We start from the raw sequence: 22400 nt of genomic DNA, 5'->3' as shown, positions 1-22400 counted from the left end.
TTTGCGGTAGGTGCTGGGGATGGGTATAAACAAGAATGATGGATTCTTCATCCTCCTGGAGCCTCTGTGGGGTTGAGCTGATCAAATAGCTTCATTTAGAATGCTACATTCTATTGAATAGAGGTTTCTATGGAAAGGAGACAGAAATATGATTTAGTCTGAGGGGTGGTCAGAAAAAGCTCACCTGAGGATTTTATGGGTGGAGGGGGATCTGAAGAGTGAGCAGAGGGGTCTTACCGAAGCAGCTAAGAGCTTGGGATAGGAGGAACATTCCAGGCGGAGGGAAGAAATGCTAGCATATGTGCAAGACCCCTTCCTTCTCAGAGGGCCTTTTTAGGGCAGTGGTTTCCTCTTCTCTAAACCTGAATCCTTACTCAGGTGCCTGAGAGGTGAAAATCTGTAAGATTAGTTTACATGAAGCCCTAGGACAGGGCCTTCAGGGCCTTAGTAAATGAGGTCAGCAGGGCAGAACGTCAGCCCTATTCCAGCCCCCCATGTGCCCTCCTCTGAGTCCGTGTTCCTGCAATGGAGCATTAAGGCTGAGCTCTCAGCCCTCCTGCCTCTGGCCGTGTGTGCAGGTTCCACAAGACCAAGTCGGTGCTCTTGTGCAACCACTGGCAGACTTTCCACACCGAGGATATCCTGAGTGTGTCCAAGTACCAGAACCAGTTCCTTGGGACCTCCTCCTACAACGGGGACATCCTCTTCTGGAACGTCAATATGCTCAAGCCCATCCTCAAATTCAACGCCTCTCAGAGCCCCTCACCCTTGCTGCCTCAGAGGGTATGGTCAACAGGAACATGCTGTTCTCTCATCTTTCTCTTAGCTGTGGGCCAGAATCACATTGGACCTGGAGAAGGAGGGTGTAGGGAGCATCCTGGGAAGTAGAGAGGATGGTGGTGACTTGTTCTGGAGGAGATTTCTATGATTATCCTCATTCAACAAATGAGGAAACTAAGACACAGAGAGGTTATGCATCTTGCCCAAGGTCACACAGCCAAGAAGTGATAGGTCAAACCCAGGCAGTTTGACTCCAGAGCCTGGGAGTGCTAGTTGTGTTCCCTCCATAGATTACTCTGTCCTGAAAGATGGCTCACATCTTACCCGTCACTAGTACATATGACCATTCCGGGCTCACTGAGCTCATGGCAAGGACTTAGGAAACTCACACAGTCTCTGAATTGCCATATCTTTGCACATCATAGCTGGAAGGGCCTCTGGGGTCACCTCATGCAGTAGTTTTTGGAACATGTTGGGGAAAGATGCTTGGAAGCTATTGCAGAGGCTTCTCCCAGAGCAGCCCAGCTTTTTATCTATTTTATACTTTGGAGCTTCCCTTAAGATTAAAAACATCCTAAAAAATATTTGGAAATCACTGTCCATTTTAGAGATGGGAAGACTGAGTTCCTCATAGGAGCAGTCTCCTGCCTATGGGTACTCAGGGCATTAGCGGTCGGCCCCGGGACAGGGTCATAGGTTCTGGGTTGATGCCTCTAAGGGTCCCCGCTCTGGGCACCTGGAGAGCCTGTGCTGTTGGTGTGAGGCTGGGAGACCCTGCATTTCCCTCTGGGACATTGCCGAGCCCCAGGGGCTGCTCTCTCTCTGGCACAGGTGCAAAGAGACCGCGAGAGCTTAATCGAGGGCCAAAGGACCAGCAATCCCTGTGTGGAGCCAAAGAAGTGGGCACGCAAATCCTCCGTGCATCCTCTGGACCACAGCACCAAGCCTGGGTCCAACACCAAACTGAGGCAGAGCCTGATGTCAGCCCCCCCTGTGATGAGACACCCCAGCACCAAGGAGTCAGAGGAGCCTGAGCTCCTGAAGGTGGGAGCAAGAGCTGACCCAGGCATCCACCCTTACTCTCTAGACCAGCTGTCGCCAACCTTTTGGACCTCACAGGCCACCAGTGGTCCACGGACCACCGGTTGGCGACCGCTGCTCTAGACACCTCAGTTTGCCTCATGTGTGTGTGATTCCTTATTAGGAGGCACTTTACCCAGAATGCCTTTAGGTCCGTTAACACACTTTTCTTGAGTATGGTGGGTTGGGCAGGCACCTCCCTGATTAGGCCCATGGAATCTAACCCAATCTGCTGCCTCGCACCTGCCCATGGTCCCTTCTCAGAGAGCAGCTAATACCAGACCTGATGTCTGCAAGCTCAAGGGCAGGACCTGGAGGCAAGACAACCAGAGAACCTATAACGAGGTTAAATCCTGGGCTGCTTTCTCTGTCTTCCAGCTCCTGTTGCCCCAGCAGAGATGAGCCATAAAGGCTCCCCTGCCTCCCCAACAAGCCTTAGCTCCCTGGAGACCAGACTCCTAGGTGCAAACCACTTCCCTCCTCCTCTGAGCCCTGGTGTCTGCCCCAGGATCAACCCTTCTAGGCTTGACTGATGGTCTTATTTGGGGTGGGTGGAGTAGGGAGAAAGAGCCAGGGGGCTGCTCTCTCCCTACTCACTGGGTGTGGTTTGGCCTCAGACCCTATAGTGGAGACAGTAATCTCTTGAATGGGGCTTGGAAACTACTCAGGTCGTCTTAGCCATTGAAGTCTGACTCCTGGGAACTGAGGCTTCCAGGAATGAGAATCCCACCTTCCCCAAACACACAAGACCTGTCAGGTACCAGGTAGTCTAGACCCAGATCCCATATGACCTGCTGGGACTCTGTTCTGCTGTAAGGGGCAGCCACTGGATAACACTACAAGGCACTGATACCATCACTGAGTATTGGGGTGGTACCACTACCTTCAAATCTCCTAGAACAGGGGTGGGCAACCCCTGGCATGTGTACCAAACATGGCACGCCAGTAACTTTTGCTGGCACGCGAAACCCTCTCTTATAATCTTCCATTTACAATTTTTTTCTTAATATCAACTTTTTTATTTTTCAGATAAATTCAATGTAGGTGCATCTTAGATAAATAAATAATTTTACATAACAAGTTATCTTAAAGACCATAGACATGGATTGACGAGAGAGGGGAAGAGCAATTTCTATGCCTCTGCCTTAACTCTCCCTGCCTTCCTAGATCCGACCAGTGTTTTGGTTTCATCCACATACGCTTGTGAATCTTTGTTCTCAGTGATGAATTTTGTTAAGTCTCGTAATAGGAGTAGCCTGACGGATGAAAGTAGTAGCTCGTGCATATCTCTGAAGGTCACGAAATATAAACCTGATGTAAAATCTCTGTCATCAGTGATGCAGCAGCAAAAGTCCCACTGATAATATCAAACGGAGTCATAAAGTTTTCTGTCGGACTATCAGTGTACATGTATACATTAAAAAATAAATGTATTTTTCATCATCATATACTGTGTTTTTGTCGCTCGAATGAATTTTATTATTTCTTCAAGGTTCTTCACATACATACACCTTAAGAGATATCAAGTAGGCGTAACATGTTCTCAAAAAATTAGGGTTGGCATGTAGAAGAATTTTGAGTCAGAGATTTTGCTGGTTTTGGCACGCACTCACAAAAAGGTTGCCCACCCCTGTCCTAGAACAATGGCCTATCCACACCCCTTTATTCTTACCTTTAGCCAGGGTATCTCTTCCAGGGCAAAGGGAGGGTCTTCCCCCAAAGCAAACTCGAGTCTCTTAAGCCCAGGACCTGTTAGACCCCAGCTGTGCCTTTCACAGGGTGTTGTATCTACTGAGTGGGGCTGGGGGATGCTCCTTCAGCATCTGCCTCTAGTCTCTGTTCCCCATTAGCCAGGGAGACCCCCTTATGATGACCTTGGAGGCCCATTTTGTTTTCCAGAAACACTACAGTGTTGGCAGCATCAAGCTCTTAAAAATGTACTATGAGAGGCAGTCCCTCCTCCAAGAGACTGAAAGGACAAAAGGGGAGTTGCAGAAGAGGGAGTTCCAGCAGTCCAATGCATCGGTGGAGAAGGTGGGCCATGCTCAGGCAGGGTCTGGGGTGTGAGGAGGGGTGGAGAGTGGGGTGGGGTTGGGAAATGCAGTGCCTGTGGGGGCCTGGGGCCCAGACTGGTTCTCCTCAGGGTCTGGAGAGAAGTGATGGAGATGATGGTACTGCTCAGGATTTGGGTCCAGGACTGCTGTGTCTGGGGGAAGCTCCACGGGTATGGGGGTTGTCTAGGGAGGTGAACAGTGTCCCCTCCTGGTTGGGGGTGCTGGACTGGGAGGGAGGAAAAGTAGCATTTCCAGAATCCACTGTTAAAAGCCCTCCTGTGCTCTGGTGAGGTGTTTTGTATGACATGTGAGGGGATTGGGTCATATCTGTTCTCATTTCCTCCTGTACCTTTCCCCTTTCAGGCTCTGATCACCCCTCACTGTGCTGTCACCTAAGGCCCCTTCCAGCTTTCATCTGCAAAGACAGGGTCATTAAGAGACTATGGGTTTCCCCCAAAGCAAACTCGAGTCTCTTAAGCCCAGGACCTGTTAGACCCCAGCTGTGCCTTTCACAGGGTGTTGTATCTACTGAGCCAGTGAAAGTCAGAATCATAGCTGTGTTGGGTATGGCAGGGCTGCCCCCTTACCTAGGGGACCAGGGCCTCGAGCAGGAGAGCAGTGCCCTGCAGAGCTGGGTCCTGTGCGCTGGAGCGGAGACTGGCGAGCCTTTGAACATTCTCTCCTCCAGGTTCTGAATGTGCTTTCCTCTCTTTTAAAAGTTTTGTTTTGGTAAAAAACAAAAAAGAAGTGTGCATAAAGCAAAGAGTAAAGGTCCCCCGTGTATCCTTTCTGCCTCCCCCAACCCCCCACTCCACCCCAAAGTAATGGTCACCATCACTGGTAATGGATTGGTTTAGCCTTAGCCTTTTATTTTCAGACCAGTGATGTAAAATTATAGCTAGGTTATAGCTAAATTATAGTCCTGCCATTCCATTTTCTGTTGTTTTCTTTTTGAAGATATTTTTATTGATTTCAGAAAGGAAGGAGAGGGAGAGAGAGAGAAACATCAATGATGAGAGAGAATCATTGATTGGCTGCCTCCTGCACACCCCCCCTGCCCCCCACCATTGGGGATTGAACCCACAACCCAGGCATCTGCCCTGATGGGGAATCCAGGAATCAAACCGTGATCTCCTGGTTCATAGGTTGACACTCAACCACTGAGCCACACCAGCTGGGCCATTTGCTGTTTTTAAAAAATTTAACTATATACCATGGATATGTTTTTATATCAGTAATTTAGATTCAGCTTATTCTTTTGACGTTTACTTATGCTTTTTAATCACTGCATAGTGCACCATAGTTTGAATGTATCATAAACTATGAAGCCAGCCTTCCATTGATAGACTGGCAGGTTAGTTCCTGCATTGAACTTTTACGTGCAGCACTGCACTGGGCATCCTTGTATATGCATTTCTCTGCACTTATGGGAATATATTGAAAGCATGGATTCCTGGGAGCAGAATTGCCAACAGACCCCAGTCCTTTCAATCCGTGACTCTGACTGAGGGAGATGACTCAAAGCCCCTCCTTTCGGGTCAGTGACTTCGTTCTGTCCGGGCACTGACAGTTATTCATTGAGCACTTACCGCATGCCAGGCACTGGGGGTGGGGGCAGCAGTGAGGGACAAGAACCCCTGCCCTAGTGGAGTTGACATTCTAGTTAAGTGAGTAAAATAAATGATAGGCCACAGGGTGAGCCAGCACAGCAGAGAACAAGAAAACTGGGAAGAAGGCAGGGAGAATGGCAGAGGAGGTGAAGAGGACACTATTGTTTGAATAGGGTGGTCAGGGATGGCTTCACAGAGGAGGTGGACATTAGCCTTTCATTTCTGCTAGTCTGGTGAGTGGAAAACAGCATTTTGGGGGGGTTATTTATTTGATTATTTGTGATATTGAGCCTTTTTGTATATTTGTCATGTATTTGTATTTCTTTAATGAAATAAATGTCTATTCATATACTTTAAAAATTCTTTTTATTAAGTTTTTGGTCTCTTTATATGCTCTAGAAATTAATCTTTTGCCTGTTTGTGTATTAAAAATATTTTCCCCTCATCTGCCTTTGTGGTATCGCACTGAGGCTTAGGGTCACAGAAAAATTTGTTATATTTTCTTTTAAAAATATTTTTATTAATTTCAGAGAGGAAGGGAGGAGAGAGAGAAACATCATTGATGAGAGAGAATCATTGATCAGCTGCTTCCTGCACCCCCACCCCCCCACTGGGAATCAAGCCCGAAACCCAGGCATGTGCCCTGACTGGGAATTGAACCGGGACCTCCTGGTTCATAGGTTGACGCTTAACCACTGAGCCATGCCAGCTGGGCTTGTTATATTTTCTTCTAGACATTTATGATTTTATATATTTTTAGTCAGCTTTTTTTCATCTAAGTAACTTTGTGTATGGTGTGATGTATGAATCTAGTTGTTCTTTTTTTCCGAAATTGGTAGCCAGTTACTCAAATACCATTTATTGAATAGCTTATCTTTTCTTTGCTGTCTTGAAATTCTATCATTATTATATAAGATAATCTTCTATAATCTATTTCTGGACCCTCTCTATTGTACCATTGGTATATTTGTCTATTCTTGCATGGATGTTTTACATTTTTAAGAGATACGATAAAAGTCTTTATGGACGATGCAATTAGAAAAAAAGCTGAAGGAAATGCATTAAAATTGTAATGTGATTATTTCTGGTTATTGGGATCCTGTGGATGATTTAATTATTTTTCATCGACCCGTGTTGTCCACATTTTGTACGGTGCACAGGTACACTTGCAAAAATGGGGAAATGCTTGCTTTTTCCTTTGGTTTAGGGACTCTTGGTTCTATGACCCTGGCAGCTGGGCCAATGGGAAGCAGGTTGAGCATTTTGTGTTGGACCCCAGGACGAGAATTAATGAGATTTCTATTGTTGTTGTTGAAGGCATATTGTGGGAACCCACAAGCCACCACTGTAATTTCTGACTTAGTATGAGTTGGGAAGCCTCCAGTTTCCCTGCGTGGCCTGATTTACTTTGTATCCCTAACTGTGCTCTCTCTGCCTCATGTGAGGTGGGTCCCAGGCGAGCGGCTCTCTTCACATGCTCTTCATACAGAGTAACTCCCCACTGTAGCCCCCACGTAAACCTTTGGAGTGACCATGTAAGCGAAAGTGAGCACTAGGGGTATTTAGTAAAGGGCATGATCCAACTAAGACTTAAAGAAGAATTTGGTGAAGAATTTTTGGCAATTGGCTGAAAATGGAAATGTTTCACTGTAGTGATATATGAAAGGGAATGAACTCATCCTCCAAATAGCTTTGGGCTGAGCTACAGGTCTCAGAAAATCTTGTTGGAGCCTTAGGACAATTCAGCATCTATTCATTGATCATGTACCATGTGCCAGGCATCATCTTAGTTGCTGAGGATAAAGTCATGAACAAAAACAGACACACATCCTTGCCATCTAGGAGCTCATAGTTCAGCAAAATGTTCCTGGTCACCAGTGAGGTAGGAAGTGTGGTACCCCATCACCATTCTCACTGGGCATCTAGTTTACTGGGGGACCAGATCAGTGTGGTGACTTGCCAGGCGGGCCCCTCAGCACCGTGTGGCAGCGACCAGCTGAGCAGGCCCACCTCTCTTGCACAGATAATCTTCCTGCAAAGCAGGCCTCGCCTGCCACAGACAGCTGCCCTGCTGAGCAGCTGCATTGACGGCTACATCTACGCCTGGTCCATCTATGGGTACGGAGGCCTGCTGGGGAAGTTCCGCGTGGACTCTGGAGGCCTCGGAGACGTGGTCGTGGGTGCTATGGCCACTGACGAAAATGACTGCATTCTTGTCACGGGGGATAGTAAAGGGTTCATCAAGGTGAGGAAGGCGGCATGGAGACTGAGAGGCTGGTGTCAGCCAAATTCTAGCCTCCTCTTTGCCACAGGTGGCCCTAGCCTAATCCCTAGGGGTATATTTTCATTTGTGAAATAGTGGGCAGTAGGATGGGTTGCCTTAAAAGTCCTCTCCTGCTCTGGTGTGCCCAGTGAAAGGACTGAGGGTTTGGTTCAAAAGGCCCCTCCACGAAGCCTTCCCCACTGAATCCTGTGCTCCATCATTGTGCACCATCATTGTCTCCCTAAAGCTCCCTCACCCCCCAGCCATGCATCTTATCTGTGGTCTGTTGTTTCAGGAACTGATTTCATGCTTTGTGGTGAGACACAAGGCAAGAGTGTCTTGTCCTGGGGCCAGTCTCACCCTCTCTGCATGCTAGTAAGGGGTCTGACCTAGAAGATTACTTGGGCCCCTTCTGGGCCTGACCATCTGGTTATCTTAGAGGTGTGAATAAGAACTGCCCCGCTAAAGTGAGGAGCAGTGGTCTGGGCGGGATCCAGAGTGAGTTTGTGCTGGAGTGAAGTGGTGCTGGGCCACTAACTCACATTTTGTGCCTAGATCTGGGACATCGATAATTACTGCACAATCACTGATGGGCAGTCATCTCAACCCAGTGGAACAAACAAGTTCCAGTTCTTAATTCCTAAACTGATCCAGCCCAACCTCGAATACAACATCCCCTCGGACAAGAAGGAGGTAGGAAGAGTACTGGATATGCTCTACTCAATAGCTGGACCACGATTCTTGCACTGAGATTCTGAGTCTCTCATTTTTCCTGTTCAAGGTTGTCTGGTTGATTGGGACAAATTTTTGTTAACCAGAAGTCACCATTAACCAGTAAAGCACAAGGATGCACACATTAAATACACCCACATGAGTGCACTTGCACATGTATACAAACACACACACACACACACACACACACACACACACCTTTGATGGGCTTTAATCATTGCAGTGAGGGCTCTGAAGTCATGCATTTAAAAAAAATTTTTTTTTTTTACAAAACAATTTTTATTGATTTTAGAGAGGAAGGGAGAGGGAGGGAGGGAGAGAGAGAGAGAGAAATATCAATGATGAGAGAGAATAATTGATTGGCTATCTCCTGCATGCCCCACACTGGAGATCAAGCCCACAACCTGGACATGTGTCTTGATCAGGAATTGAACCGTGACCTCCTGGTCGATGTTCAACCACTGAGCCAGGCCGTCTGGGCAATCATGCATTCTTTTTAAAAATAATAAAAATATTTATGTATTTTCTTGAGCAGGTAATACATTTATATAGTTCAAAAATCAGTATTTCTCTGATGACTAATGAAGTTGAGCACCTTTTCATTAGTTATCAGGAAAATGCAAATTAAAGCCACCATGTGATACTACTGCATACCCACTAGAATGACTAAAACTAAAAAGACAGGCAATACTAAATGTTGACAAGGATACAGATCAGCTGGAATTTCTACTGCTGGCAGGAATATAAATTGGTATAATCACTTTGGAGAACTATAGCTACTAAAGCTGGATGTGCCTGTTCCATAAGTCAGCAATTCTACTCCTAGGTTTATATCCAAGAGAAATCTATGCTCTAAGAAATATGAATAAGAATGTTGATAGGATTACTGTTTGTAATAACTTCACATTTGAAATAACCCAAATGCCCATCAATGTAGATTGGAAAAATAAATTGTGGTATATATACTGTACAGAGTAATATCTGGTATTGGAAATGAATGTTTTATATGTATTTGCTATTATCCTATATAATAAAGAGGCAATATGCAAATTGACCCTCATGCTGTAACACCATCACAAGATGGTGGTGGGCACAGTCAGGGCGGGGCCCGTGGCTGCTCCACGCAGCTTCTGCCAGGGTTTCCGAGGCCCTGTGTGCACGCCGTGGGGGCAGGGCCTGGCAGCCGCTGTGCGTGGCCCGGAGGCGGGGCATTGGGGCGGCACTCCAGGACTTGGGGACCATCCTGTGGTGCGCCAGCCACACGGGGCGGGACTCTGGGACTCGGAGCGGTCCCATGGCACGGGGGTGGGGGGTGAGGGGGGGCTGGGTCTTGCGCGATTTTGTGCGATGGGTCACTAGTTCAGTAATAAAAAAGAATGAAGTACCGATGCATGTTACAACATGAGGAACCTTGTAGACAGTATGTTAAGTGAAGGAAACCAGTCACATACTATATGATTCCATTTATACAAACTATGGGGTGATGAAATGGTCTAAATTTGATTGTGATGGTGGTGGAAAACTCTATGAATATACTAAAAAACACTGAAGTGAGCACTGTAAATGAGTAAATTGTATGTGAATTATATTTTAATAAAAATGTTTTTAATAGTATAAAACTATAGAGCAAATATTTTTTTCATGAATCTTTTTTATTTGTTTGTAGCTATTTATATGCACATCTGGTAATTTATCCCAAGGAAGTAGTATGCAAAAGAACATAAATCTTAAATGGAACTGCCTTATGACCCAGTGATTCCACTTTGGGAATATAAAAAGAATGAAATTTTACTATTTGTGACAGCATGGATGGACCTAGAGGGTATTGTGCTAAGTGAAATAAGTCAGTCAAAGAAAGGCAAATACCATATGACTTCACTTATATGAAATCTAAAGAACAATATAAATAAATGAACAAACAAAATAGCAACAGACTCATAGTTACAGAGAATAGACTGGTGGTTGCCAGAGGGGAGAGGGGTTGGAGGACTGAGTAAAAATGGTGAAGATATGGAGAAATACAGACTGGTAGTTACAAAATAGTCATGGGGATGTCTACAGCATAGGAAATATAGTCAATAATATTGTAATAACTATGTATGGTGCCAGATGGGTACCGGAAATATCAGGGGGAATACTTTATAAAGTATATGATTGTCTAACCACTAAGCTGTACACCTGAAACTAATACAAAATGATATTGAATGTAAATTGGAAAAAAAGCATTAAATAGAAAAAAAGAATATAAACCTTTCTAAGACCTTTAATGGATACTGCCAAACTGCATTTCAGAAAGTTTATACAATTTTGCACTTTATTAGCCTGTTTTGTTTTATCTTTCACAACATAAGGTATTAGTGGTATTCATCTGAGTGAAGGACCGCTGGGTCAATCAGAGTGCCTTGCTTAGAGAAGGCATTCAATACATAAATAAATGTTTGAAGTGAAAAAAAAAAACACACCACACAAACCAAACACTTTAGGCTGATTTTTAGATACAAATGATTTCTTTTGATTTTAACGAAGATAACTTTGCTTGTTAATGATGTTGACACCTTTCCTTATTTTATTGACCATGTATAATTTTGTGAATTGCCTCTTCATGTCCTTTGCCCATTTTTCTGTTGTAGTAACCATCTTTTGTACTTATTTAAAAATATATTAAAAGGTATTAACTCATCGTCTGTCACATATATTACAAATATTTTCCCCAATTTGTCATTTGCCTTTTAATTTTATTTATGAAGGTATTGATTTGCTAGTGACTCCAAATTTGAATCTCCAGATTTATTTTCTCTTTTAAGCTTATTCAGAGGTAAGATAAATATTCACTCATAGTTTCTTTTAGAAGTTTTATGGTTTCATTGAAAATAATTCTTTGACCCATCTACAGTTTATTTAGTTGTAAGATATATGACAATAATTTAAGTTTCTCTTAGTAGTTCATCAAGTATTCCAGCACAGCTTACTAGGTCCTGCTCTGTATTACCACAGCTTTCCTGCCACTTTTATCATAGACCAAAGTTTTATTTGGGTTGATTTTTGAGCTCTCTATTGTCTTCCATTGTTTTGTTTAAAGTTTGTACTATTGTGATCTAACATATGGTAAAATATGTCCCCCTTCATTAATCTTTTTTTAAATTGTAATAGTGTAAAGTTGTTATAATGGTGTTTTCTTTTTAAATCTTTATTGTTGAAAGTATTACATATTTTAATCTTTTTAAAAATATATTTAAATTGATTTCAGAGAGGAAGGGAGAAAGAGATAGGAACATCAATGTTGAGAGAGAATTATCCTGCACACCCCCTACTGGGGATTGAGCCTGCAACCTGGGCATGTGCCCTAACTGGGAATTAGACCAGTGACCTCTTGGTTCCTGGATTGGCATTCAACTGCTGAGCCACTCCCGGCTGGGCCCCCTTAATTAATCTTGTTTTTTTTTTTCTTTTTTACAATGGTCTTGGATATTTTCACTCATTTCCCTGTTAAGAAGAGTTTATTTTTTCATACTATAACATAATATCTCATCCCCTACTAACCCTATTCTACTACCAATGCCCAAATGAATAACTTTAGAAGACCTGGGTTCTTGTCTCAGCATGTGGCTTGGGCTGGTTACTGAACATTTTCTGACTCACTTCTCTTCTTTGTGAAATGGTGAGACTCATACACATCCCATAAGGTTGTTGTGTTCAAATGGAATAATCCATAGGGAGGGCATTGGTAAGTAATATAGTAATATGTCTGGCCAGTGTTGCTCAGTAGTTGAGCATCGACCCATGAACCAGGAGGTCAGGGTTTGACTTCTGGTCAGAGCACATGCCCAGGTTGTGGGCTCGATCCCCAGTCAGGGGGCAAAGGGGTGTGCAGGAGGCAGCCGATCAATGATTCTCTCTCAACATTTATGCCTATCCCTCTCTCCCTCTCCCTTCCTTTCTCTGAAATTAATAAAAACATTAAAAATAATATAGCGATATGTAAATGCTTTTTATGATTTTACCAAAGGGTCAGTGAGGGCCAAAGAAGTGCGGGAACTTAACTAAGGTCACCAGAAGTTCATGTAGGAGTGTGTCTAGAACTAGGCCTGGCCCCTGTCCTAGGTCCTTCCTGAGGTGCCCTCTGATGAGCCTATGTGATGGTCTTGCTATAAGTAATTATCCTGTATGGTCTCCTGTAGGTCGTGGATGGCCAGACCATTTCCCTGGCTCCCCCCATGCTTCTGGCGACCTGGAAGGGCCATTTGGATAGTGTGGCAGACATCCTGTATGTGGACAGCTATGAGTTGGTGATTAGTGCTGGCCACGACCGGGACATCAAGGCTTGGAGACTCTCCGGCGATGCCATTGGTATGGGTCCTGCTGAAGTTCAGCCATGCCCCATGGCCCTTCCTGTCCCTGTCCCTGTTAGAACATAAATTGACTTAAACCTTATAATCCATGGGATGGGGGTTTCAGACCACAGCAGCTTTCTTTGTTAAATAGTATTACAGGATATGAATCTATTCAATTGCACATTCGGTAGTCTGTCCATCCATCCATCAACTATCTGTCCACCCATCCACCCACTCACATTATTAATTGTCTTTGTATTTTTTTTGCAAATCATACATCTGATAAGATATATTCCTTTCTCTTCTTAAAAATAAATGTAATTCTTACATTATAACATGCAGAAAAGTACCCAAATCTAGAGGTTCATCTTGGTGAATTTTCACAAAGTTTATACCCATACAGCCTCCATTATATAAAAAAACAGAACATTACCAGTCGTTGGGGCTCCCCTCACCCCCCCAACCCGACCATCTCTACCTACCCCTCCAAAAGCAACCACTATCCTATTTTCCAAATACAGAGATTAGTTTTGTCTGGTTTTGAACTTTGTATAAATGAAACAATTCGACAAAGCCTTTGTGTCTGGCTTCTCTCTCTCAACATTATTGTTTGTGCAATTCAGCCATTTGTTGAAGGTAGTAATTCATTTGTTCTCATTGCTCAATAGTAATTGGTTGTTGATATACCATAATTTCTTCATCTGTGCTACTGTTGGTGGTCCTTGGAGTTGTTTCTGGCTATTTTGTTCTATTAACTATAACACTGCTATGAATATTCTTACACAGATTTTTTTGGTGAACAAATGTATGCATTTCTGTTGGATATATATCTAGGACTGGAACTGCCAAACCACAGGGTATATACATTGAGTCTCAGTAGATACTGCTAAACAGTCTTTCAAAGCGCTTGGTAGTAGCTGCAGACTTGCTCTGTGGCTGGAATCTTCTGGATTATAATCTGTCATGCCATATGAGGTTGTTTAAAGTTCATTAAAAATTCATCTGGTTTCCTCTCATCTTGTCTATGGAGGATTCATCCTCCTTCGATTATATTGGTCTCTTTTTTCCTATCACAGGATTATTACTTTCTTAAGTTCACTTAGGTTTTCTTGAATTTTCACCCATGTAAACCTTACGGGTTTACATTTTAAAAATATTTTAAATTTATTTCTGTTCTACGATGAAATTTCTCATTTTATTTTATTTTTTTTAAAAAAGATTTTTTAAAAATTGATTTTTAGAGAGAGAGGAGGGGAGGGGGAGAAAGAAACATCGATGTGAGAATGAAACATCTATCAGCTGCCTCCTGCATGTCCCTACTGGGGATCAAGCCCACAGCTGGGCATGTGACCTGACTGGAAATCAAACCGGCAAACTTTTGGTGCATGGGGTGATGCCCAACCAACAGCCACACCAGCCAGGTCAATATACTTTATATTCTTGAATATTCTTTGTATTCTTGATTCTTTATACCGAGCCTTATTTTATTATTCTGTTGACCATCTTTGCCTTTTAATTGGATGTCTAATCCATTTAAATATTAATGAAATTACTTTCATGGTTTAAGTCTATCATCTGATATTTGTTTTCTGTTTATTCCATCTGTTCTTTCTTTCTTTTTTCTTTTTTTGGTCTTCTTTTGGATTAATCAAGTATTTAAAAAATTATCCTGTTTTATTCCTCTGTTAGTTTTTCATGATATGTCTTTGAATTATTCTTTAAGTGGTTACCCTTTAGATAATAATATGCACTCTTGACCTGATACCACTTCCTATGCAAGACCTTACATTCCCTTTCCTGTTGTTTGTGCTAATGCTCCCATATGTTTTACTTCTACAGATGTTACGACTTCCAGCAAGGCATTGTTCTTAATGTTTCTGTAAGCAGTAATATTTACCCTCACATTTCCCATTTCTCCTGCTCTTCGTTCCTTCCTGAAGTTCTAGGGTTCTGTCTGCAATCATTTTCCTTTAGTCTGAAGAACTTCCTTTATTATTTTTTTATAGAGCTAATCTGCTAGTGATAAATTCTTTAAGCTCTTATTTTTCTGAAAACGTCCTTATTTTGCCTTAAAAGTTTATTATTTTACTGGACATAGAATTCTCAGCTGACAGTTTATTTTCTTTCAGTACTTAAAGACCATTCCATTGTCTTCTGTTTTCTCTTGCAAAGTCAGTTGTAAGTTGATACTTTGAAGGTAATTTTTCTTTTTTCTCTGACTGCTTTTTTGTGTGTGGCAGTTTGACTATGATGTGCCAAATTGTGATTTCATTTGTATTTATCCTCCTTGGAGTTCGCTGATCTTTTTCAATCTGGAGTCTCATTCATTTTGAAAAATCCTCAGATATTATCTCTTCAATATTTCTTTTGCCCATTCTCTTTCTCCTCTCATTGTGTGGTTCCAATTATGTGTATATTAGAACATTTGACATTTGACGTGTTGCGCATGCTCTGTTCTTTCCATTTTTTCTTTCTTTTATTTTTTTTTGGTCATAAAATATGCATATTTTATTACAGCTCTGGGAAATGAAAAAAGAGGACAGGGAACAAATCCTTTCACAAACCATTCTAATTTAGCTGATATTAATTAGAAAAAGCTAAAGCAAGTATATGTGTGTACAAGCAATGAGATATACACATACATATATTTACTCTATATTTTTGTTTATAAACACCCTTAAGTCATCAAATGCATCCTAATACTACTACCTCTGTCTCTTCACCAATCATTTAATATTGTTTGGATTATATTTGCTGTTCGTGTTTTAATCACTTATGTGATTGGTCAAACTATACATTAGAAGATGTAAGGGATACATTTGCTTTAAGTTATGCTGTATGTGTCACAAATACCCATGACATGATCCCCCCCATTATTATTTGAAATTTCACACATCTTGTAGTTCTCTATGTACACTATTTCAGCTTCTAGTGCTGTACATATCTACATCTTCTGGATGGGACTCCCTATGATCCATGAGCTTGGGTCAGGCATAAACTGTGTAGCATTTGAGGTGGACTCTGATTTGGTCTTCATTTCAGATCTGAGTTCTGTTGACAAAGCCATTGAATATTTCAGGTCGTGAGCTGTTTTCACAGGTATTTCTATTTCAGCATAACTTCCCAGTTTAGTTTTTCCTTTAGATTCAGGAAGTGACTTTTTTTGTTGTTTTTGTGTGTACAATGATTTAACTGCTTCATAAATTTGCTGGCACATACCATATGCCCTTTTCCAGGTTACCTTTGCAATTATTACGGACTGAACTGGGTAACAAACAGCTGTTACTTAAGTGGCCAGTCCTGATGGATAAGCTATTTTCTTAAATCTAGAACCTTTTCTTGCTGAAACCAAGCCTACCAATCCTGAAACTGTAATCACTGCAATTTCCAGAAGAAAATCTCATGGTGGAATCTTCAGATAAACATATGCATCTTTTCCAAATTGAACTGTCTCCATTATCCCATATTTCACAAAGACATAAACATCCTTGCACCGGCCAATATAACAACCAGTTGTAGTGCGGATGGAGGCAAAGCCCATTTGTAAATTTCCAGGCTGCTCTTCAGCATATTTAGATTGGAGAGGTGGTGAAGTATATATGGGGAGCTTCTCTGGTCTCATTAGCGGCTCTATGAATTTCTTTTCTTTGGCTGCGTGCACACTTATAGATGCACATATCAGACCTGCAGGCGCGCTTGTCAGCTTTCCCATTAGTTTTAACTCTATACCCATCCATCCAAGGCACATACTCTGACCCTATGGCCACCATGTCTGTGACTCTCCACCGAAACTTTCATCCCCAGTTTTTCTTCAATCTCTCCACTCCAGTTTGGATCTTTTCTATGGACCTGCCTTCCAGTTTATTAATTCTGTCTCCAATATGCAGTCTGCTATTAAATCTATCTGATTAATTCTTGTATTTTTATATTTTTTAGTTCTAGAATACCAATTTGGTCCTTTTCTATAGATTCCAATTCACTGTTGAAATTCTCTCCCCTTTCTTCCTCCATTTTGTTATATCTTCCTTTATTTTTTTAAACATTATTTATAATAGTTATTTTAAAGTGATTATCTGCTAACTCCAATGTCTAAATTATCTGTGGGTCTGATTCTAATGCCTATTTCTTATTTTGATTATTGGTTACATTTTCCTATCTTTTCACATGTCATAGGCATTAAAAAACCCCAAAACAGAAATACTTCAAAATAAAACTTTTCTGAACTTTGTATAAAGGACCGTAGAGAGTAAAGTTAGTAATGATTTTCCTCCATTACATTTGCTCTTTTCTGTGTATAGGGCTGCTCATCTCAGTGCAATCAGGAACTGAGTTGGGTTGGGACTGAACTGCATCTTTAGGTAGACTGACCTTCTGTCTTCAGTTGTCTCTGGGGTGAAGTCTGTTGTGTTTGTTATAGGCTTCTTCCTCCAGTGGGACACTGTCTCCCAATGATCTCACTCTGTCTTTCTAGCCTAACCCTAGACCCTCAACTCCCCCAGTACTAAGTAAATGTCTGGTGGGAAAAAGAACTATGCATTTGGAACTCCCCTGAACTTAATCCATCATGCCAGCCAGAATGGCTGTCAGAGGCTCTGCTGGTTTCTCTTCCTTCCTGTAGCTTCCTTCTGCTAAGCTGAGCCTGATTCTCACCCTAGCCTGTGTCCAGATTCAGAAAATGTTCCCAGAAAAGAAAGCAGCTCCTGATTTCAGTTCTTCATGGAAAGACATTTTCCTTTCTATAAATTTAGATCATCTATTTTCTTTGCTTCTACAGCTTTCCAATGGTTTTATAGGAATATGGTTTTGTAACATACCTGTTTTGTTTTTCTTAATTAAAAACAATTCTGCAGTAGGGTAATGGCCTACGACTATACCCTGACCCTGCCCAGAAGTAGTAGGACTCATGTTTCTCTGTGCCTACTACCTGCTTTCTACTCCAGGCCTCTTCCTCCCCAGCCCCATGTCTGGTACACCTGATCATTTTGTATCATTGCCATTTCATACATGAGCTACTTGAAACCCAAATGAGGATCACTCAGTCCTTGCCATAGTACTCTCTCCTACACGTGGGGCAGGATGCCTTAGACCTGAACTCCAAGTATATACTAGGGCTAGTGTCTGATTCCTTCAGATATTTGTTGAGTAGCCAGCATCATGCCTGACATATGGTGGGCATCATGAAGTGTGGGACAGGCATAAGGGATTGCTGACTGACTCGAGGGTGGAGGGTGAGGGGCAGAGGTTCAGAGTCGGGGAGACTAGGCCAGTCATTGTTACTGAGTTGGGTCTGATTAAATCACAGGGACATTTGGCCTGAAAGTTTGGAGCCGGCTGAAGGATATCCAGAATCTTGATGACAATGAACTACGTAAAAGCTTAAGGAAAAAGAGTGAATCCATATATGCCTCCAAGAAGGCCTATTCAGGGCTGCCGTGAGTTACCTGGTTTCCTCTGGCCCAAGGAGGGGGTGCTGGGAGCCTCTCCAGGTCCCAGGCAACCTCACCTGGATTGGGTGGTGCCGGGCACATTCAGGGAAAGCCCTGGAAGGCCAAAGGCCTGGGACCTGCTGGAAACTTGACTCCATAGGTGGCAGCTGTGGCCGAAGAGCCCGAGGCTCTGTTCTTTCAGCTCAGCTCAGCTGAAAGATTTGCCACATAAAAACCCATGTCCTTAGATGGGACCCTGCCCCAGAGCCAGATTCAGATTTGCCAGTGCTGGCTTCCCTGCAGGCGCCCTTTCTATGTGGCCACAGGGCCCTGGCAGGAGAGTGCCCAGGGCTCTGGTCCTGAACAGACACTGGATTCTTTTTCTGAGTCATGGGAAAGGCAGGAGGCTTGCTACTTGTTCTTTCCTCTACAGGTTCCTCCTCCTCCTCCACCCATGCTCTACCCTTCTCCCTAACCAAATCTTGGATAATTTTGGGTTATTCAAAAATTACTTATTAAGGCCCTGCTGGTTGCCAGGCCCTGTACTAGGTTCTAGAGATCCCAAACAATCCAAGCATGAGTCCTGCTTCTGATAACTCACAGTGCACTGGGGAGGTGGACATGCAAACTCATGGTTGCTATTCTATGTGATAAGTGATGGATATTAAGAACAGGGATGGGGCCTGGCCGGCATGGCTCAGTGGTTGAGCATTGACCTATGAACCAGGAGGTCATGGTTTGATTCCCAGTCAGGCCAAATGCCTGAGTTGCAGGCTTGATTCCCATTGTGGGGTGTGCAGGAGGCAGCTGATCAATGATTCTCATCATTGATGTTTCTATCTCTCCCTCTCCCTTCCTCTCTAAAATCAATAAGAACATATTAAAAAACAAACAAACAGGGGTGGCTGAGGACAGTCTTCTGATTGGGTGGATTAACTAAGGAAGGCTTCATAGGAGAAGAGATTTTGGAGTTGGGTTTTGACATGTAAACAGGAGTTTTCCAGGCACCCATAGAGTCCTTGTGGCTCCTATGTTTCTGTCAAGGCATGCATCTTTATAGTCCTATGGGAGGATATCAAACAAGGCAGAGGCAAGGTTTCCCTGGGAGAGGATATTTAAGTATTCCAAAAGGAAAGTATAGGTAAGGTCAGGATGGGGTGTCAGACCTCCACGGGGGAGAGCACAGGGTCATGGGAAGAATCACAGGACTTGTTGGGAACCCGTTTAATCTGGGCTTTGCTAACGTCAGTGATGTGCCCTGGGCATACTGCCTCATGGGAGGAATAAGAAGGTTGGAGAGGATCAGATCCAGGAGGGAGAAACCCTCTTGGGGTTCCTGGGAGGGCTTCCCTGACTTGTGGTGTGCAGGGCATCTTCTGAAGGAAAGCCCCTCACATTAGGGAGGAGCAGGATTTTGCTGAGGCCCTGGTGTACCAGCGGCGGGAGGAGGTGGCACTCCTGGCTCTCCTGAATGGAAAGGCAGACACGGAGGCGGAAGCTTGGGCCAGGCTGCAGAAGATAACCCTGACGTCCCCATGGGCTGGAGAGCGCTCCCTGAAAGATATTGAGAACACCTGGCACAAGTGGGAGTCCAAGGACAAGCAGGTCAGGCTTGATAGGGGACATGGGGGTGTGATGGGCCCACAGCTCTCAGTCCTGAGCCTTCACTCTTGCCCATGACTCTTGCAGGTGAGCAAAATTCTGGGAGCGGCGTACAAGCCCAAGGAGCGGTTGCGGAGTCCTGGGCTCCTGTCCACCAATGTGCAGTATGGCCTGATGAAGCACCAGGTGCGGCAGGGTGGGGCTGCTCCCTGAGACGCTGGGGCTGGAGGCTCCGTCAGTGCCCACAGGGGCCTCCAGTGGGGTGAGGGGAACATCGGTCCTTTAATGGAATTCTGAGCAGGACAATTTCAGCAGGAAATTGTTTGCCAAGGCTCTGGTTGAAACCACGGACACAGGTTTTGTCCTTGAGGACAAGCCTCATTGGGTCTATGGGAGGATGTCCTCCATTGGGCCTGGCACCTGTCCACAGCCTTCAAAGCATCTCCCAGAGTCTGGCTATTAGTTTGTTAGTGTGTTTACTGTGCGTGTCTCCATACTGTGGGCTCCTCCTGAGCAGACACAGGTGTGATGGTGACAGGAGCACGGCAGTAAGAGGCAGAGGGGATGGAAGGGGGCTCTCCTGGCGAGAGAAAGGAGTGGAGACTTGGGAGAGACCCACTTTGAGCCCCATCCTGTCTCTTACTTGGGCAGATCCCATCCTCTCTTAGCCTCTCCCTCCTTCTCTGCCAGAGGGGCTTTACGGGAGCTCCCAGCCTCTGTGGCGGGGACTCAGAATAAGTGAGGTAACTCTCTGTCCCGGGCTGGCGGAAGGTCATGTGAAAAGGGGACCGCTTGGCCTCCCTACCCTCTACTGGAGATGGGACTCAAAGTGCATCTTGGCAAGGGCTAATGTCAGGTGTGGGAGCACGTCGGGGAGCTCCTTGTGCCCGAGCCCCACTCAGGGTCCAGCCTGAGGTCTCATTCTAAGATGGGGACAGTCCAGTGCCAACCTCACAGGATGGTTGCCAGCACCAGGAGGAGGGCTGACGAGCCTCAGGCACAGTGGGCTGTGGGCCCAGCAGGCTGTGGCCATCAGTGACAACCAGAGTACCCTGGAGACTTCTTTGGCCTGGGAAGACCCCAGGGCCCATCCTTCTTGAGAGCCTGCTCTGGGTCCTGGTGCCCCCTGCCTGCTCCCACACGCCCCTGCTCTGTTCCCCACAGATCTCACCTCAGATCTACCAAAACCTGTACTTCAATGAACTGGCACCCACCCACCAGCCTGACTTCATGATACCTAAGGTCATAGACCAGCAAGGCCGGCTGATCCGCACGGTGACCCACAATGTCTCGAAGGACCTGCATCCTAGCAAGGAGACGGCCAGCATGCACACTAACATCTCTTCCCTCTCTTCCTTGTTCTCATCAGTCTCAGGCTCTGGGTTCCCGACCAGCAGGTTCACCCCCCCACGACTCCAGTCCTCCTCTGCCTCGCAGCGGCCCTAGTCAGCCTCCATGGCCCAGTCGGCCCACTCAGTCCTGTCCCAGCCATCCAGGCACACCCTGCAGAGATCGGCAATGCCCACACTGGTCGCCTCCTCCCTGAAGCAGGTCTCCCAGCCTCTGAAGGACGCCCTCTGTGCTCTGTGAAGAAGGGCTTTCACGTCAGGTGCTGAGGCAGCTCAGCCTTCTCTGCTGTCCTCTGGCAGGACGACCGGGTCCTGTCGGTCCCTGGCATACCCCTGCCAGGCCCAGAGGATAAGCACTTCCCCTGGCTGTCCGCGCTCTGCCTGTGTGGTGACGTTGACCTTCTTCACCAGAGGCCTAGAAAAGAAAATAAATGTTCACAGATGTTGGAGTCCATGAGTTTGGGCTGTGTCCCGCGCCCCCTTGGGCACCAGGCTCGCTCTCTGATCGGGTCATGTTTCCCCTGGCGGGGTGCAGGGAGGAGAGTCCCTCCCACAGGGCATGGGCTGCAGCTGTCTGGCCCAAGATAGGTGAAGTATAGGTTGGGTAATGACGCTGGGGTGAGCTGTGGAACTTGGTTCAACCCCCCACAAGAGTGAGACCAGCAGCCATCTGTCTGTCTCCTGCCTATGCTGTGTGTCTGTCCTCTATCACTGTCACCGCAGGGATTCCTGTATTTATACCCTGTCTGGCTCTTGTGCAAGGGAGACCTGGAAGCGTGGCGAATGGCACTTTGGCCTGGCTCTGCCACGGTCTGGCTTTGGAGTTCCTCATCATTCTGAGCTCATTGTCCCCCTCTGGCCCAGAGGTACCTGTCAAGGCCTCTGCTGGGCGACCAGCCCTCTCGGCAGCTCCACATCCTGTCTGGGGAACGTGCGGACTCTGGACACAAGCACTGCGACCTGTGGAGAGCCAGAGCGGCCACCGCTGCTGTGCCATGGTACCCACAGTGCCGCGCTCGGCGGGGGCTTGCCAGAGTGGCAGGAGGTGGACTGCAGGCTTGGGTTCCTGGAGGTCTCTGTAACTCTTGTTTTCTTTTTTCTTTTTTTAAAATTTTTATTGTATAAGTTATTACATATGTGTCCTTACCCCACGTTACCCCCAATCCCCCCCCC

At 44.9% G+C, this 22400-nt stretch overlaps 1 protein-coding gene and 1 pseudogene across 1 annotated transcript in view; one reads left to right on the top strand and one right to left on the bottom strand.

Annotated features, from left to right (window-relative positions):
- EFCAB8 (EF-hand calcium binding domain 8) overlaps window positions 1-21602 on the top strand; it is a 63401-nt gene extending 41799 nt beyond the window's left edge. The window contains exons 18-27 of the mRNA XM_014550643.1: window positions 579-783; window positions 1612-1824; window positions 3760-3894; window positions 7548-7769; window positions 8343-8480; window positions 12698-12866; window positions 18153-18282; window positions 19677-19881; window positions 19966-20064; window positions 21043-21602. Of these exons, the coding sequence (XP_014406129.1) occupies window positions 579-783; window positions 1612-1824; window positions 3760-3894; window positions 7548-7769; window positions 8343-8480; window positions 12698-12866; window positions 18153-18282; window positions 19677-19881; window positions 19966-20064; window positions 21043-21324 (1798 nt within the window). The 3' untranslated portion in view covers window positions 21325-21602. The remainder of the gene's footprint in view (window positions 1-578; window positions 784-1611; window positions 1825-3759; window positions 3895-7547; window positions 7770-8342; window positions 8481-12697; window positions 12867-18152; window positions 18283-19676; window positions 19882-19965; window positions 20065-21042) is intronic.
- Window positions 15772-16562, bottom strand: LOC106728411 (annotated as a pseudogene).
- Window positions 21603-22400: the final 798 nt, after the last annotated feature.

The sequence above is a fragment of the Myotis brandtii genome, unplaced genomic scaffold (genome assembly GCF_000412655.1).
Source record: "Myotis brandtii unplaced genomic scaffold, ASM41265v1 scaffold61, whole genome shotgun sequence".
Lineage (NCBI taxonomy): Eukaryota > Metazoa > Chordata > Mammalia > Chiroptera > Vespertilionidae > Myotis > Myotis brandtii.
This window is presented reverse-complemented; position numbering and strand designations above follow the sequence as displayed.